Here is a 16,719-nt window from a genome sequence, read left to right as displayed (position 1 = left end):
AATGGATGCATTCCTAGAGATGTATCAACTACCAAAACTGAACCAGGAAGAAATAGAAAAATAGAAAACCTGAACAGATGCATAACCAGTAAGGAAACTGAAGCAGTAATGAAAAATCTCCCAACAAACAAGAGCCCAGGACCAGATGGCTTCCCAGGGGAATTCTACCAAACATTTAAAGAATTAATACCTATTCTTCTGAAACTGTTCCAAAAAATAGAAATGGAGGGAAACCTTCCAAACTCATTTTATGAAGCCAGCATTACCTTGATCCCAAAATCAGACAAAGACCCCATCAAAAAGGAGAATTACAGACCAATATCCCTGATGAACATGGATGCAAAATTCTCAACAAAATACTAGCCAACAGAATCCAACAGTACATTAAAGGATTATTCACCACGACCAAGTGGGATTTATTATTCCTGGGCTGCAAGGTTGGTTCAATATCCGCAAATCAATCAGTGTGATACAATACATTAATAAAAGGGGGCGCCTGGGTGGCTCAGTTGGTTAAGCGACTGCCTTCTGCTCAGGTCATGATCCTGGAGTCCCAGGATCGAGTCCCGCATTGGGCTCCCTGCTCAGCGGGGAGTCTGCTTCTCCCTCTGACCCTCCCCCCTCTCACACTCTATCTCATTCTCTCTCTCAAGTAAATAAATCTTTAAAAAAAAAATTACATTAATGAAAGAAAGAAAGAAATGGAAGAAAGAAAAGAACAAGAACCATATGATCCTCTCAATAGATGCAGAAAAAACATCTGACAAAGTACAGCATCCTTTCTTGATTAAAACTTTTCACAGTGTAGGGATATAGGGTACATAGCTCAATATCATAAAAGCCATCTATGAAAAACCCACAGCGAATATCATTCTCAATGGGGAAAAACTGAAAGCTTTCCCCCTAAGGTCAGGAACACGGCAGGGATGTCCACTATCACCACTGCTATTCAACATAGTACCAGAAGTCCTAGCCACAGCAATCAGACAACAAAAAGAAATAAAAGGCATCCAAATCGGCAAAGAAGAAGTCAAACTCTCACTCTTTACAAATGATATGACACTTCATGTGGAAAACCCAAAAGACTCCACCCCAAAACTGCTAGAGCTCATACGGGAATTCAGTAAAGTGGAAGGATATAAAATCAATGCACAGAAATCAGATGCATTTCTATACTCCAACAAGACAGAAGAAAGAGAAATTAAGGAGTTGATCCCATTTACAACTGCACCCAAAACCATAGGATACCTAGGAATAAATCTAACCAAAGAGGCAAAGAATCTGTACTCAGAAAACTACAAAATACTCATGAAAGAAATTGAGGAAGACACAAAGAAATGGAGAAACGTTCCATGCTCATGGACTGAAAGAACAAATATTGTGAAAATGTCTATGCTACCTAGTGCAATCTACACATTTAATGCAATCCCTATCAAAATACCATCAACTGGGGCGGCTGGGTGGCTCAGTACGTTAAGCGACTGCCTTCGGCTCAGGTCATGATCCTGGAGTCCCGGGATCGAGTCCCACATCAGGCTCCCTGCTCGGCAGGGAGTCTGCTTCTCCGTCTGACCTTCCGCCCTCTCACGCTCTCTCTCTCTCTAATAAATAAATTTAAAAAATCTTAAAAAAAAAAATACCATCAACTTTTTTCGAGGAAATGGAACAAATAATCCTAAAATTTGTATGGAACCAGAAAAGACCCCGAATAGCCAGAAGAATGTTGAAAAAGAAAAGCAAAGCTGGTGGCATCACAATTCCAGACTTCAAGGTCTATTACAAAGCTGTAATCTTCAAGACAGTATGGTACTGGCACAAAAACAGACACATAAATCAATGGAACAGAATAGAGAGCCCAGAAATGGACTTCATCAAGGTAAAAAGCTTTTGCACAGCAAAGGAAACAGTCAATAAAACCAAAAGACAACCGACAGAATGGGAGAAAATATTTGCAATGACATATCAGATAAAGGGCTAGTATCCAAAATCTATAAAGAACTTATCAAACTCAACACCCAAAGAACAAATAATCCAATCAAGAAATGGGCAGAAGACACGAACAGACATTTCTGCGAAGACATCCAAATGGCCAACAGACACATGAAAAAGTGCTCAACATCACTCGGCATCAGGGAAATCCAAATCAAAACCTCAGTGAGATACCTCACACCAGTCAGAATGGGAGGGGGAGACGAACCATGAGAGACTATGAACTCTGAGAAACAAACTGAGGGCTCTAGAGAGGAGGGGGGGTGGGGGGATGGGTTAGCCTGGGGATGGGTATTAAGGAGGGCACGTACTGCATGGAGCACTGGGTGTTATACGCAAACAATGAATCATGGAACACTACATCAAAAACTAATGATGTAATGTATGGTGACTAATATAATAAAATAAAAAAATAAGAAAAAAAAAACACCAAGTACTGCCCTTACAAGTGACTAAGTAAATGAAGTGGTAGCAGTCACTAACATGACTTGACAATGCCTGCTCCAACAGCTCTTACTTGTCCTTATATAATAAAGGCTTTAATAGCAGATCAACAGCTTTTATGTAATATTTAAATAGAAAAATACAGCTGTTTTGATGTTTTGGTTTGATTCAACCACAGAGACCATCTTTGTCTACAATTCTCAGACTGCTGAAATTACAAGGGCACAGATTCTTCAATTTCATTACCCAGGGAAGTAGAAGCTTCTTCTAGACATATCCCACACACTAGTCAGGCTTTGACTTTGGAAAGACTCTCCTCAACCTATTCAAAACACAAATCAGGGGCACCTGTGTGGCTCAGTTGTTAAGCGTCTGCCTTCGGCTCAGGTCATGATCCCAGGGTCCTGGGATGGAGCCCCACATCGGGCTCCTTGTCAGTGGGAAGCCTGCTTCTCCCTCTCCCACTCCCCCTACTTGTGTTCCTGCTCTCACTGTGTCTCTGTCAAATAAATGAAATCTTTAAAAAATAAATAAATAAAAATAAAAACACAAATCAGACACCCAGGTGATGGACATTAGGCCCTTGTAACTATTTCCAAGAAGCACAACTAGTGGCTCTAGACTTTACCATATACTTGCTTTTAGGGATTCAAAACCAAACTGACAGTTTACATCCTAAGGATAATACTGTGTGTATTTAAAATACCTCTGAAAAACATATAAAAATAAAATATCAAGATATTTCAACGAGGTATTATTCCTAACCTAACAGGACCCTTTTAAAAAACTTTTTAACCTGGCTCCTTCACCTTCAGTATACTGAGACATGTTCCTCTGACCAACCGTTTTTCTGTTGCAATGAAACAATCCTCATTATATTATATTATATTATATATATAGAATCCTCATATAGGACTCCTCCTATAATAGGAGTTAACCTTCTTGATCAACACCAAATAAACACAGAAATCAAAGAACTTTAAACCACCCAAATAAAAGTGGCTACAACATACACAGCACTATCTAAACAACACATGATAGACTTGGATACACAAATCTTTTCTAGAAGTGAGTCTGATCTTTCCAGCTTTTTTTGAGAAATTTCCTATTATCCACCCTATTCGTGACTTGTGTATATACACTGCTTTGTCATATTGCTGGTATTTGGTCTTGCTAGGTGTTCCTTTTTAAAAAGTTTCCCCTGCTCTATTTATAAAAGAACTACATGTTTACTGCAGAAAACTGAGAAATACAGGAAACAGAAAATGGGAGAAAATGACCATATTTTCACCATCTTTAAAAATTTCACCTCTTGGGGCACCTGGGTGGCTCAGTTGGTTAAGCATCTGCCTTCAGCTCAGGTCATGATCTCAGGGTCCTGGGATGGAGCCCCACAATGGCAGGGAGTCTGCTTCTCCTTCTGCCCCTTTCCCCGCTCATGCTGTCTTGCTCTCTTCAAATAAATAAAATCTTAAAAAAAAAAATTCACCTCTTGACTGATACTTTATATTTCCTTCCTTTCAGTATTAAAGTTTAAATTTAAACATACCACTAGTAATATTTTACATTTCCAGTACTTAAGACTTTTTCAAAGATATCTTTATATTTACTATTTATGTTCACAACAATCTGTGGAGTAGATAGGCCAAATACAGTTATTTTGCACACAGTTTCCTCCTTGGGTAGAAAGACTACAGGCTTTCAGTAAGGCTGCATTGCTGGTTGGTGGTGCAAAATCACACTCAACTTGTACAAAACTGTTTCCAATCTTCAGTGGAAAAACAATGCTATCAATATAATAAACTTCTGAAAAGTAAGAATACTTATCTTGAATTGAACCAGCCTAATACAATTCAACAAAACAGATGCTTTGAATCCAGCACCTGTCTGGGTCAGATACAGTAGCTCCCAGATATGTATGGTATATATGCATGGACAAAGAAAATAGGTCCTACAAATAAGGTTCCATCTAGACTCTAACTGTAAGTAGTCCATACTCATAAAAAGTAGAGATCCAGATACAATATCAACTTTGTTAACTGGTTCTCTGACCTTAAGTCACAAGCAGTCGGATCCCAGTTCTTTCGTTTTGTGGATAGAGTTGAACCTGACAAAGTCTAGTCTCTTGCAGTTTTTAAAATGTACATGATTCTATACATCTATTCACTTAAGAAAAAAAAAGCTTTTTGAATGAAAGCATATATATTATGTAACCCTGTCTATACTTCCAGAAAACAAGATGTGCCTATCCACAGAAGTGGCCATCTAGTGAAGAATTAACCTTACTCAAAAAGGTCTAGCCTTTGCCCTTGGTTCCTGGGAGGTGATCTCTAAGCTCCTGGAATGTCCTGCTTGATAAATGTCTTTGTTTACCTAGGGACTATGAGCCACTCCAAATAGTCTAACAATGTGATTTATGGTGGAAGCTCTGGGTCATGCATCATCGACCTCCTGAGAGACTAGAGACTAAAGGTCAGCCATGTGGGCAGCCAACCATATCTGTATGACCAAACTCCAATAAAAACTCTGGACACTGGGATGCCTGGGTGGCTCAGTTCTTAAGTGTCTGCCTTTGGCTCAGGTCATGATCCCAGGGTCCTGGGATTGAGCCCCGCATCAGGCTCCCTGCTCAGCGGGAAGCCTGCTTCTCCCTCTCCCACTCCCCCTGCTGTGTCCCCTCTCTTACTGTGTCTCTCTCTGTCAAATAAATAAATAAAATCTTTAAAAAAAAACCAAAAAAACACAACACTCTGGACATTAAGGCTTAGATCAGCCTCCCTGGTTGGCAATACTGCGTGTGTATTGTCACTTGTTGCCAGAAGTTAGTGCTGTCCTAGACTCCAGTGAGAGAGGACAACTGCAAGTTCCACCCGTGTGTGCCATGTGCCTTTTCCCTTGGCTGGTTTTAATCTATACCTTTCACTGAATAAATCATAACCATGAGTACAACAGTTTTCAAGAGTTCTGAGTCCTTCTAGTGAATTACTGAACCTAAGGGTGGTTTGGGGAATCCCCAAACTTGCACTAGGTATCAGAAATGAGAGTGGTCTTGGAACTCCCAAACTCTGGAGTGGCAGAATGACAACTGTCCTCCAGTATTCATTCTCCCTTTCTTTCTTTTAGTAATAGAACACCTCTCCCACCCCTCTGAGTGAGAAGCAGAGTTCCCAACTAGAGACTACATTTCCTAGGCTCCTTTAAAATCAGGCATGGCCATGTGACTAAGTTCTGGCCAGTGAGATATGAGGAGAATAATATGTGTAAAAAAAAAAAAAATCTGTGCCATCTTCTTAAAGGAAAGTATTTCTTTTTCTGTTATGCGGCTATGAGGTAACTTGGCTTCAACCTGAAAATGAGAATACCACAGGGGATGGCTAAGCAAACAGAAGAAATCTGAGACCATGAATAGCCTTAAAAAACAAAAACAAAAACTGCAGTCCCTCACCCACTATGGACTGCCCACCTACTGTTACAGGAGAGGTAACTTCAATATTGTTTGCATCACTGTGTTCATAAGTTTCTGTTACAGCAGCTTAGCCTGTATCCTAATGAATAGAAGTACATTTCAGCATTTTAATATTATGATTTAGAGTCAGTATTTAAATAAACTACATACAGATAAAGAGAAAAACAAGATGTATACGAAAAATATTTGGATATATTAAAACTGAAAATGCACAACAAGTATTTGTAATGTTTCAGTTTGAGACTGATCTTATTAAAAGGAAAGTTCCTATCCCAAACAATTCAATATAACAAAGAATTTTCTCTTATCCTCTGTTATAACAACAAAAATATAAAAATATGATTGATTTCACAAAACCAGTCATTTGAATACAAGTTGAAGGAGGCGTTCTAAAAGAACTACTAATAATTTTCTTCCCTGTAATTACAGATTTCCATAGAAGGGAAAGGAAAGAAATGAAGACTGCTATTTTAATAAAGTACAAAGAACCGCCTTCTCTGACTCTCCAGGATGTAATGAAATTAACTGGTTTCTAACACCTTCCCTCAATTTTCCTGACTTTCTGAACTCCAAACCATGTGGCCCAATTGTTTATTAAACATCTCCACTAGGATATCCCACATGCATCTCAGAGTCAGCATGTCCAAAAAAGCAGGGCTCAAGCTACAAAGTAAAGCAAAAGAATGTTCTTCTGCAGATGACATGGTTAAAAAATGATTCTAGAAGAAGGAATAAAAAGCCAGTGATCTTCACTAAGAAGAAGTGGTATATTCTCACAGGGAAGCCAAATAATTATTCATAGGAAAGTTCAAGGTTGCAGTAAATCAAGGATTCCAAAGGTCACAGAAGTTTAGTAACAAGGACAGAACATACCTGGAGAATAAAGGAGGTAATAACGAATAAGAGGGAATTATATCTTCAGTAGTTCTCATACTTGAGCATGCACCAGAATATTTTGGAGGCCCGGTTAACAAAGACTGCTGAGCCCCAACTCCAAGGTTTCTCATTCAGTAGGTCTGGAGTGGGGCCAGGAATCTCCATTTCTAAAAAGTTCCCAGGTAATGCTCATGTGGGAGAGCCACAGATTTTGCCTACAGTGTATCTAGAGTGGTAACTGCAAACAGAGACAAGTACTGAAGTTCAGATGAGACAAATATACCAAGGAGAAAGAAAACTGCTATAATGTAAACTAAATAGAAAGAATTTCACAATAACAGGAGTAAATGCAACTCACCAGATCAAGGTTTTGATTAGATTACAGGTAACAAGATCTCTCCCATCCTGTGCCTTGCACTCCCTCTCCCCCATTTCCAGGTCTGAAATCTACGTTCTGAATATCATACTAAGGAGTTTGAATCTTACTTTGTGAAAGTTAGAAAAAGCACAGTAAATGTGTATATGTGAATGCTGGAGGATGGGGATGGCTGAACACAGACGGGAGAGGTTCTGCCTCCTGAGCCTAATCATGATCCCAGAGTCCCAGGATTGAGCCCTGCCATCAGGCTCCCCGCTCAGCAAGGAGTCCGCTTCTCCGCTTCTCCCCCTTCTCATGATTTCTCTCTCACTCTCTCTCAAATAAATCTTAAAAAACAAACAAAAAAAACTACCACCAGCAAAACCCACTAATTTTTAAGATGATATGACATTCCAAATAGGAGATGCTGCATTCCTCAAAAAACATTGGGAATCTTACTCAATGGAACAGTTTATTTAGCTAATAGACTCTATTTTTGAGAAATAATCAGTGAGTTCCAAGAGAATGTAATATAACCTTCAAATGAAACAATCAGAAATAAGATTTTCTACCGGGCATAAACAATATGCAAAAGAACATTATCAACCTTCAACACCGTAAACCTGAACAGCTCAACTCAAGAAGTACAAGTAACTCAAAAGGTGAATTCAAAATGGCAATTAAGTTACTAAAAACACTTTACAACACTAACAACCAATTGATACATCAACACCTCCGCCTCACTAACATAATCTCACCTCAGATTTAGATTTCCTCTTAACACTAATAACAACCCATCTAAAACTACAAATTCAAATATACCAAAAACAAAACTTTGACAGCCAAAATTACTGAGCTTTTAAAATACTAAAAAGTATGTAGTTTATAAACTTACCTGCAACACAATTTAAGTATATGACTCAAATGACCATCCACCCAAGTTTTAAACACAATTGTATCGATAAGAGAAAATGTTACAATTTTCAACAGAAAAGCAGTCTATCTACATACATATATTCAAATGCTGTTACAATTTTTAGTAATGGAGATCACTGGGCTACTACTACAGAGATATGTTCTAGTTTCAACTGTCACAAATTGAGCAAATGTTTGTTCACACTTCTTCAGCTACTGTTGTACAAGACAAAATTTGGCTGGCCTTTGTCCCTCCTTCCTGGGATGGAGACTCTAAATCCTTGGAATTTTACAATTGATAGGAGAATCGTTATCCTTGGTGGGCTCCTAGGACATCTTTTTATATTAACATAGAACTCTCAGTGGGCCCCTAGTTTCAGGATGGGACTAGCCAGCCATACTTGAAAGGCCAGTCAAGTGAAGGGCGCCTGGGTGCCTCAGTCAGTTAAGCATCCAACTCTTGGTTTCAGCTCAGGTATGATACTGCGGTAGTGGGATCCAGCCTCGAATCCGGCTCTGTGCTCAGCACTGAGTCTGCTTCAGATTCTCTCTCCCTCTCTCTCAAATAAAGACATAAATAAATAAGAAAGAAAGAAAGAAAAAGAGAGAGAGAGAGAGAGAGAGAAAGAAAGAAAAGAAAGAAAGAAAGAAAGAAAAGAAAAGAAAAAACAAAGGCCAGTCAAGTGATTAGAGGGCTGGGGCTTTGAGCCACATGATATCAGCCTGACCTCCTGGAAGAGGAGGGAGCTGAAGACTGATTCACCATGTGGTCAATAATTCAATTAATCATGCCTATGTAATACAACTCCAGTAAAAACTCTGGACACCAAGGCTTAGGTGAGTTCCCCTGGGTGGTAATCACATATCAATGTGGCAGGAGGATAACACATCCTGATGACATGGAAGCCTCAAATTTGGGACCCTTCCAGACCCCTCTCTAGGTATCTCTTCATTTGGCTTGCCCTAATTTGTATCCTTTATAATAAAACCCTAATTCCAAGTACAGTGCGTGCAAGTACTTTCCTGAGTTCTGAGTCACTCTAGCAAATTATCAAATCTGAGGGAATAGTGGGAACTCCCAAATTTGTAGCCAGTTGGTCAGAAGTACCAGGTGGCCTGGGAACCCTGGAGCTTGCAGCGGGTATCTTAACGTGAAGAGAATCTTGTGGACTGTGCCCTTAATCTGTGATATCTGCCCTAACTTTGAAAAGTTTTGTTTTGTTTTTAAGATTTTATTTATTCACCCAAGACAAAAAGATACAGAGAGAGAGCATGAGCAGGGGGAGAGGCAGAGGGAGAGGGAAAAGCAAACTCCCTGCTGAGCTGGGAGCCCGACATGGGGCTCAATGCCAGGATCTGGAGATCATGACCTGAGCTGAAGGCAGATGCTTAACCATCTGAGGCACCCAGGTGGCCCTAACTTTGGGTAGTTAGTGCCAGAATCACACTGCAGCTATACAACAGGATGTACTGTCTGACTGCTCTCTTAAAGGAACTGAACGAGAAAAAGCCAAGTGAAAGCACTTTTTAAGGCAAAAACAATTACAAAAAGTAAAGGACATTTTTGGTTATGCTCTCAAAAACATTAAAGAAGAAACTTAAAATATTTTTTAAAATTCAGGATAGTCCAATTTTTTTAAAAAATGCTTAAAGTAACAGAACTTATTTTAAGATAAAATTCAGAACTCTGATGAAAAACATTTAAAAGAGAAAGGAATCTAAATCATAATTAAGACTAATGCCTAAATGATAAAAATATGTTAAGTTCATTCTTAGGAATCTCAAGTGTAGAAATGATGGCCTTCAGAAAAATGTTAAGATTCAGCTATTATTTTCTAACTAAATCTCCAAAAAGCTCATTTTCGCCTTGGTTATGATCAGGAATGACTGAAGCCACTAAGCAACATTTTGGTTACTCAGACGCTGGATTCAAGTAAAAATCATTCACATCACAATGAACTTTTTTGCCCATCAGTAACTAATCTCTAATTCAAGCATAAAGCTACGAGACCAGAATGGTCTTTAAAAAATTACTCAAACTAGGGGTGCCTGAGTGGCTCAGTCAGTTAAGTCTCTGACTCTTGGTTTCAGCTTAGGTGGTGATCTCAGGGTCCCTGAGATGGAGTCCTGCTTGGGCTCTGCACTCAGCGGGGAGTCTGCATAAGTTCCTCTCTCTCTGCCTCTCTCCCTGCTTGCATGCTCGCACTTTCTAAAAAAAAAACAATACATCTTTAAAAAAATTACTCAAACTAACCTGTGTGCATAGGCAGCTACCTGCCTACATGAGAAAGCACATTTTAACTTGACTGGATAATATCCTCCTTACTTACTAAATACAAAGATGATAAAGATTTGCTCCATAATCAACAGAAACACATCACTAAATTTTATTACTCACTTGCTACCTGAAATTTTAGCCTTAAGCAAATTTAAAGATATCCATGTTTTCTTAACTCTAATGCATCACATCTATTATATACAAAACTTTCAAACTATTTACAAACTGACCTTCCATAACACACATGCTTTGACTTGTTTCAGTAACTCTGTAATAAGATGAGGAAAAAAATGATTTTGCCTATCATCAACCTATCAAAACATTTTTCACTTAGAGAATATATAGGCATTTAAGTATAATAGCTAAATCCAAAGAACACTTACCCATAGTGAAATTACTTGCAGTCTGAAGAACACCACACATAACACGATAAAACATAATAGCAAGTTTCCAAACAGAAACCTCATTTTAATGTGCGTCAGAGCAAAGTGGTTATGACCCTGGGTTATGGAATGAGGTAGGAGTAGACTGAAATCCTGGCTCCTTTCTTGCCTGTGTAACTGGCCCCCAGGAACCTTATCTGCATCTGTTTCTTTATAACTGTGCCAACCTTAGAGTGGTTATGAATATTAAATAAGGCACTGCACCTAGCGAAGAGTCTGAGGCACAGTAAATGTTTAATAACTTAGCAATTATTATTAAATTTGGGAAGAAATGTTACCCAGAGAAGCAAATTTTTGATTTTTTTTCCCTAAGTTTAAGGCCCACAGATAGGATCCTACTGGCTAAAGTTAAGACTAAGAAATAAAACATGTTCCTACAAAGAGGCATTTTACTAAAGGTATGTGGACTAAGTAAAAATAACTGGAATCAAGCAAGTACAGTTACTACAGGGAGAATCTTAGTTTCTAACAATTCAAGGTGCATTAGCTCAGAGTCAGAGTGTCTATTATTACAAAGTTATTGTTTGTCCCCATTAATTCTTTCTTCTCTGTTTCTGTAAAATACTGAAGAAAAATCAAAATCACATCATGAAAAGATGGACAGAAAGGAAAAAAAAAAGATCTGACGTAGGGGTGCCTGGGTGGTGCAGTTGGTGGGGTGTCTGACCCTTGGTTCCGGCTCAGGTCATGAGATTGAGCCCCCTGTCGGTCTCCACACTTGGTGTGGAGTCTGCTTGGGATTCTCTCTCCCTCTCCCCCTACCCCTCTGCCCTAAGCGTGTGCTCTCTCTTTCTCAAAATAAATAAACAAATCTTAAAAAAAAAAAAAAAAAGGTATGAAGTATAGTTGGGTCACTACAGGTTCTCATTAAGAACGAAACACAATTTTGGAGGGAAAATCCATAACAAAAAATAGCAGAAACTGAACACAAAAGATGATAAAACACCTCTCCTTTCCCAAATACTACAGGGCTCATCCTTCAACTAGATCTTCAAGGATTTTCTGTCTTCAGCTTCCAGCAAGTCCTTTTATCACCACGGTCCTATCTCCAGCAAAACTTCAAAGGGAAATATGTAAAAGCTACTCTGGTGGGCAGCTGCTAAGATAATCTCTTCTAGCATCTTCCACAGATCTAAGAATGAAAAAGCTGACTTCCACATTAAGACCAATACTAGTCGCCATCCCCAACAGTTTATTTTTAATCCATTCTAGACAGCCACAAAATATATTTATTTTAAATAAGAGTTCCATAAATATGACTTTGGTAGCCAAAAATAACACCAAAATAAATATAAAATTCAATGCTTATATCTCTGTCTCATGCAAAAACACAAAATCCTAAGTGAATGTTCCCAATTTCAAATACTGTTTCTAGAAACTATAAAATATCCCTGTTCTAAGCACTTTACATGCATTAATGCAATTATTACTCACCATAATCCTGTAAGGTACACATGGTCCCCATCTCACAGATGAACAAACTGAGGCATCAAAAGATATTAACTTGCCCAAGACTACAGAATCAGTAAACAGTAGGAGATAGGATTCTGACCCAGGCTGTCTGATTCCAGAACAATGTTTAAATTAAGTATACCATTCACTCATTTAACAAGTTTTGTTGAGCATCAATCTACCAATTCAGGTAGAATTCTGAACGCTGGGGATAGAGCTGTGAGAACAAGTCACGCCCCTGCCCTCTAGTGGGAGAGAGGCCTTGAAGCAAACAAGTGTATGGAGAAAATTGATAAATAAGTGAACAGTATATCTTCACCTAGCAATAACTGCTATGAACAAAAATTAAAATGACAGCATCAAAAGTGGCAGAGGGAGGGGCTGGCTTCTATTTTAGGGATCAAGGAAGGCCTCTATGAGGTGATGACATTGACCAGCAAACAGAAGATGCAAAGGCAAGATAACCACCAGGAGGAAGGGGTGGCCCAACTAAGAGAATAGAAGGTTTTACACCCCTAAGGTAGGAACAGTTTGATTAGTTCAAGAAATGGCAAAGGACCAAGAGACTGGGGCAGGGCGATGAAGAGTCACATGGTAAGAGGTTTAGTTAGGACTGGCAGCTGCCAAATCTCGTAATGCCCCGAGGGGCTGTGGTAAGGCGTTCTGATGACATACTAAGGATAACAGGAAGCTTTCAGAGGCTTTGGAGCACAAGAATGACAGTATGATTTATGTCTTTAAAAAGCTCACTCTGGGGGCGCCTGGGTGGTTCAGTTAAGCGCCTGACTTTGGCTCAGGTCACGATCCCAGGGTGCTGGGATAGAGCACAGCGTCGGGCTCGGTGGGGAGTCTGCTTGTCCCTCTTCTTCTCTCTGCTCCTCCCCCCACTTGTGCCAGCTCTGTCTCTCTCTCAAATAAATAAAATAAAAAAATAAAAAGATCGTTCTGATTCTTATGTGGGGATCAGTCAGGAAGAAAAGCAAAAGAATCAGGGATACCAGGGAGGGCACTGTCCTAACAGTCTAAGGAAGAAATACCGGAACTCAGACTAGGATTCATGTACTGTTCGTAAGCAGGTGAGACACTAAAAGAGCATGCGACCCAACTGTCTCTCTAAAAAAGAATTTTTAAAATATGCTTCCTCCCTTCATCCTCATCCCCCCTTCCGAACTTGACTTTGAAAAAAAATCAGATTCTTTTTTAATATCCAAGTTAATGCTTCAGTTGGTGGTATATTTAGGAGAAAAAAAGATTAAAACATATTTCCTTCAGGGGCACCTAGGTGGTTCAGTCAGTTAAGCGTCCAATTCTTGATTTTGGCTCAGGTCATGATCTCAGGGTTGTGAGATGAAACCCCGAGTGGAGCCTGCTTAAGATTCTCTCTCCCTCTGCTCCCCTACCCTGGCCCCGCTCGCACACTCTCTCTAAAAAAACCAAAACATATTTCCTTCATTTATGAGTGTTCTGTTCAATATTCTATAATGTACAATATGCCACGTACACGTGTACATTCTTGAGAAACAGAAAGAAAGAGCTTTACTATTATTTAGCTTAGAGCTCCTTCATTAACTTGGAGATAAGGAGTACCTAGCACCTCTTCTGATCAGCTCTCTTCTCATGCTTTGTTTCCAGCGTATCCTGGCTCATTCTAGACTGTGAATTGCAATAAAAAATATACCAGAGGAAATATGTTATGTATTTATTGAGCATCACTGTGTACCAGGTACTCACTAGACGCCTTACATTTAAAGACTCATTTAATCCTTAACTATCCAGGATAGGAAATAATGTCTTCATTCTACACCTAAGGAAAAAACCAAATATTAGTAACTTAAATTGTCGAAGGTCACACAACTAATAAATCAGAATTTAGATCTACATCTAACTCTAAAATTCTTATCTTTCCACTACAGCAACTGTCAAAGAAAGAACTATCAAATACATGTAGTCTTCCCAACTTAATATTAATGACTAGGGCGCCTAGGTGGCTCAGTTGGTTAAGCGACTGCCTTCAGCTCAGGTCATGATCCTGGAGTCCCGGGATCGAGTCCCGCATCGGGCTCCCTGCTCAGCAGGGAGCCTGCTTCTCCCTCTGACCCTCCCCCCTCTCATGTGCTCTCTGTCTCTCTCATTCTCTCTGTCTCAAATAAATAAAATCTTTAAAAAAAAAAAATTAATGACTAGTTTGTTGCTGGTGAGGACAGGGTTTCTTTCTTTTATGCAGAACTGAGTTCTGCAGTTTGAGTAGGGAAAATTGAGTGATCCTAACTATTCAAACACATTATTTTGAAAAATTATTTTCCACTTGAAATATCATAAACATTAATCCTAAAAGAGTGATTCCTACCTTTTTAGGAAAAAAAAAAATCTTAATTATGTATTGTTTACCATAAAATAGGAGTAAAGTTCTATGGCAATAATCTAGTTTGGTATGGACTGATAGAGAAAAAGAGGATATGGACAAAAAGATAATCATAACACATGTAGAATTTGAGTGGCAAATAAAGAGCCTAAGAATTGAATGGAGATCCTCCTGAGAAAAATTCATCGAAGAGGGACTTTAAGTGAATCTCCAAGAATCCGGCATAGGAAACATAAGGAGGGAACCACTTGCTAGCAGCACTTGCACTGGCTAAGACAAGGCTATGTGGGAAAGCAGAGATGCAAGTTGGGAAGCAGGTCGACCGTTCTGCCAAAGGCTGGATTACTGTGTTCTCCACAGCAAGAACCAACGTTATGGTGTGCCCAGTTCTAAAGAAGAAACAGCTAACTCTTGAAGACTAAAGCGGAGAGGCCAGACAGCCGAGAGAGACACAGAATTAAGAACTGTTAAAGTCCTTAAAATTCAGTTACAGGTCCTTTTATGGGATGTGCTAGTCTACATTTTTTTCACCTGAACGATACCATTTCCACTCTATCCATGACCTGCGAAGGCGTGAAAGACAGAAACTGTAAACTTACACCATCTGCAATTATTTTGTTTTAAACAAGGGAGACTCTTAATTGATATATTAAGGTATTTTATTTCCTCACAGACTGGGTGTGGGTAGTAAGTGCAATGAAATATACAAGGAAAAGCCCCTTTCGGTCTACACAGGGGCTCAATCATTTTAATAGTGAGTGGAAGTGTGAAAAGGGCACTTGTAAGGACAGTTGGGGAAAGGTGCCCTGCATATTAAGGAAACAGGTAACAAGGAAAACTAAGTGAATAAAAATTGCCTTCAGCTAGTCCAACACCGATTTTGGGACCCAGTGCGGGGGAGGGGCGTCTGATGCCGGGGTCACAGGGTGGGGGGAGGGATGGCGTGGCGGGAGGCCGGGCGGAGAACACCAGCGCCCGGCCCCGGCCGACATCCTGCGATGCTTGATGAACCTACGGACCGAACGCGCGCACGAATGAATGGCGCGGGGCTGAAAGGCCGGCCCAGGCGCCGACGCAGGAGGAAGGAGTTTGCGGCGCGGTGTGAGCGGGGCCGGGGGTGGCGTCCGCCGGCGGGACCCGGGGAGCACCGAAGGAAGGGCGCCGTGCGAGTCTCCGGCGCCTGGCGGCCGTGCGTGGACGGCGGGGTCGGCAGCGCCCGGCCCGCCGCGCCATGGCGGAGGCAGAAGGGGAGGTCACGCGTTACATAACCCGGCAGCTGCCGCGCTCGGGGACGCCGCGGGCCGCCCAGGCCGCGACAAGACGGCCTGCGGTGCCCGGGCCGGCGCGCCCTCCCCAGCCCCGCCTCAGGCCGTCCGCGCTCGGGCCGCCACCGGGCGGGTCTGCGGCGCCTCCGGGCGACGCGTGTCCGGTCCCACCCCTCCCCCACCCCCGCCGCCGCCCGGGGGTCGCTCACCTTCCGCGTTGCCCCGGACCACCATGCCCGGGCACGGCCGCCTGCTCGGCCTCGCGGGCTCCGGCGCCGCTACGGCCGCCGCACAGTGCCCCCGCCGGGAGCCGGGAAGAGGGTCGCGGGAAGGAGACACACCGCCGCGCCGCGGCCCACGCTCGCCCCACGCTCACGGCGGCCGGCCCTGCGCGCGCTCAGCGGCTGCTCCCGCCCCTCACCTACTCTGGCGGACGCGCGCGCCGCAGCTCCGCCCCGCCCCTCCCCCCTCCACGGCCTGCGCACGCCCTGGCTCCTCCCTCTTTTCCTCCCCGCCTGCGCCGGTCGGCCAGGCACGCGCGGCTAGCGAGCCGCTGTCCCCGCCCCGGCTCGCACTCACCCCCGCGCGGCGCACGCGCCCGGTCCGCACCCTGCCCCGGGCGACTCCCGCACCGCGGGCGCGGCGCCTCGGAGCTCTGCTGTTGCCGGCCCGGCCCCGCCCCGCCCTCGCCCCGCCTTCCCGCCACCGCCCGCTGGGGGCAGCACCTCTCCGGCACGTGACCGTCTCGTTCGCGGGGGCGGGGAGGAGTGCGGCGCTGGCCCGCCTTCCGCATCGCACAGCCAGCCCTGAAACCCCGCAACCTGCGCGCCTCCTGCTTGGGTCGCGGCGCTTCCGTTGCCTCTTCCGAGGG

The 16,719-nt window shown here is 42.2% G+C and overlaps 1 protein-coding gene across 4 annotated transcripts in view; it reads right to left on the bottom strand.

Moving 5' to 3' along the window:
- Positions 1–16,510, bottom strand: part of REV1 (REV1 DNA directed polymerase) — a 101,720-nt gene extending 85,210 nt beyond the window's left edge. For 3 of the 4 annotated variants that reach the window (XM_081831998.1, XM_081832000.1, XM_081832002.1), the window contains exon 1: positions 16,058–16,270. Coding sequence is in view for 1 of the 4 variants with exons in the window: in XM_081832002.1 (XP_081688128.1) it covers positions 16,058–16,082 (25 nt within the window). In the remaining 3 variants the exon portion in view is untranslated. Of the gene's footprint in view, positions 1–16,057; positions 16,271–16,427 lie in introns of those variants that run through there. The other variant, XM_081831999.1, reaches the window with a different exon arrangement.
- Positions 16,511–16,719: the final 209 nt, after the last annotated feature.

Source organism: Leptonychotes weddellii, chromosome 10 (assembly GCF_054177405.1).
Source record: "Leptonychotes weddellii isolate Sample4059 chromosome 10, ASM5417740v2, whole genome shotgun sequence".
NCBI lineage: Eukaryota > Metazoa > Chordata > Mammalia > Carnivora > Phocidae > Leptonychotes > Leptonychotes weddellii.
Note: the sequence above shows the minus strand (reverse complement) of the source record. Positions and strands in the feature narration are given on the sequence as shown.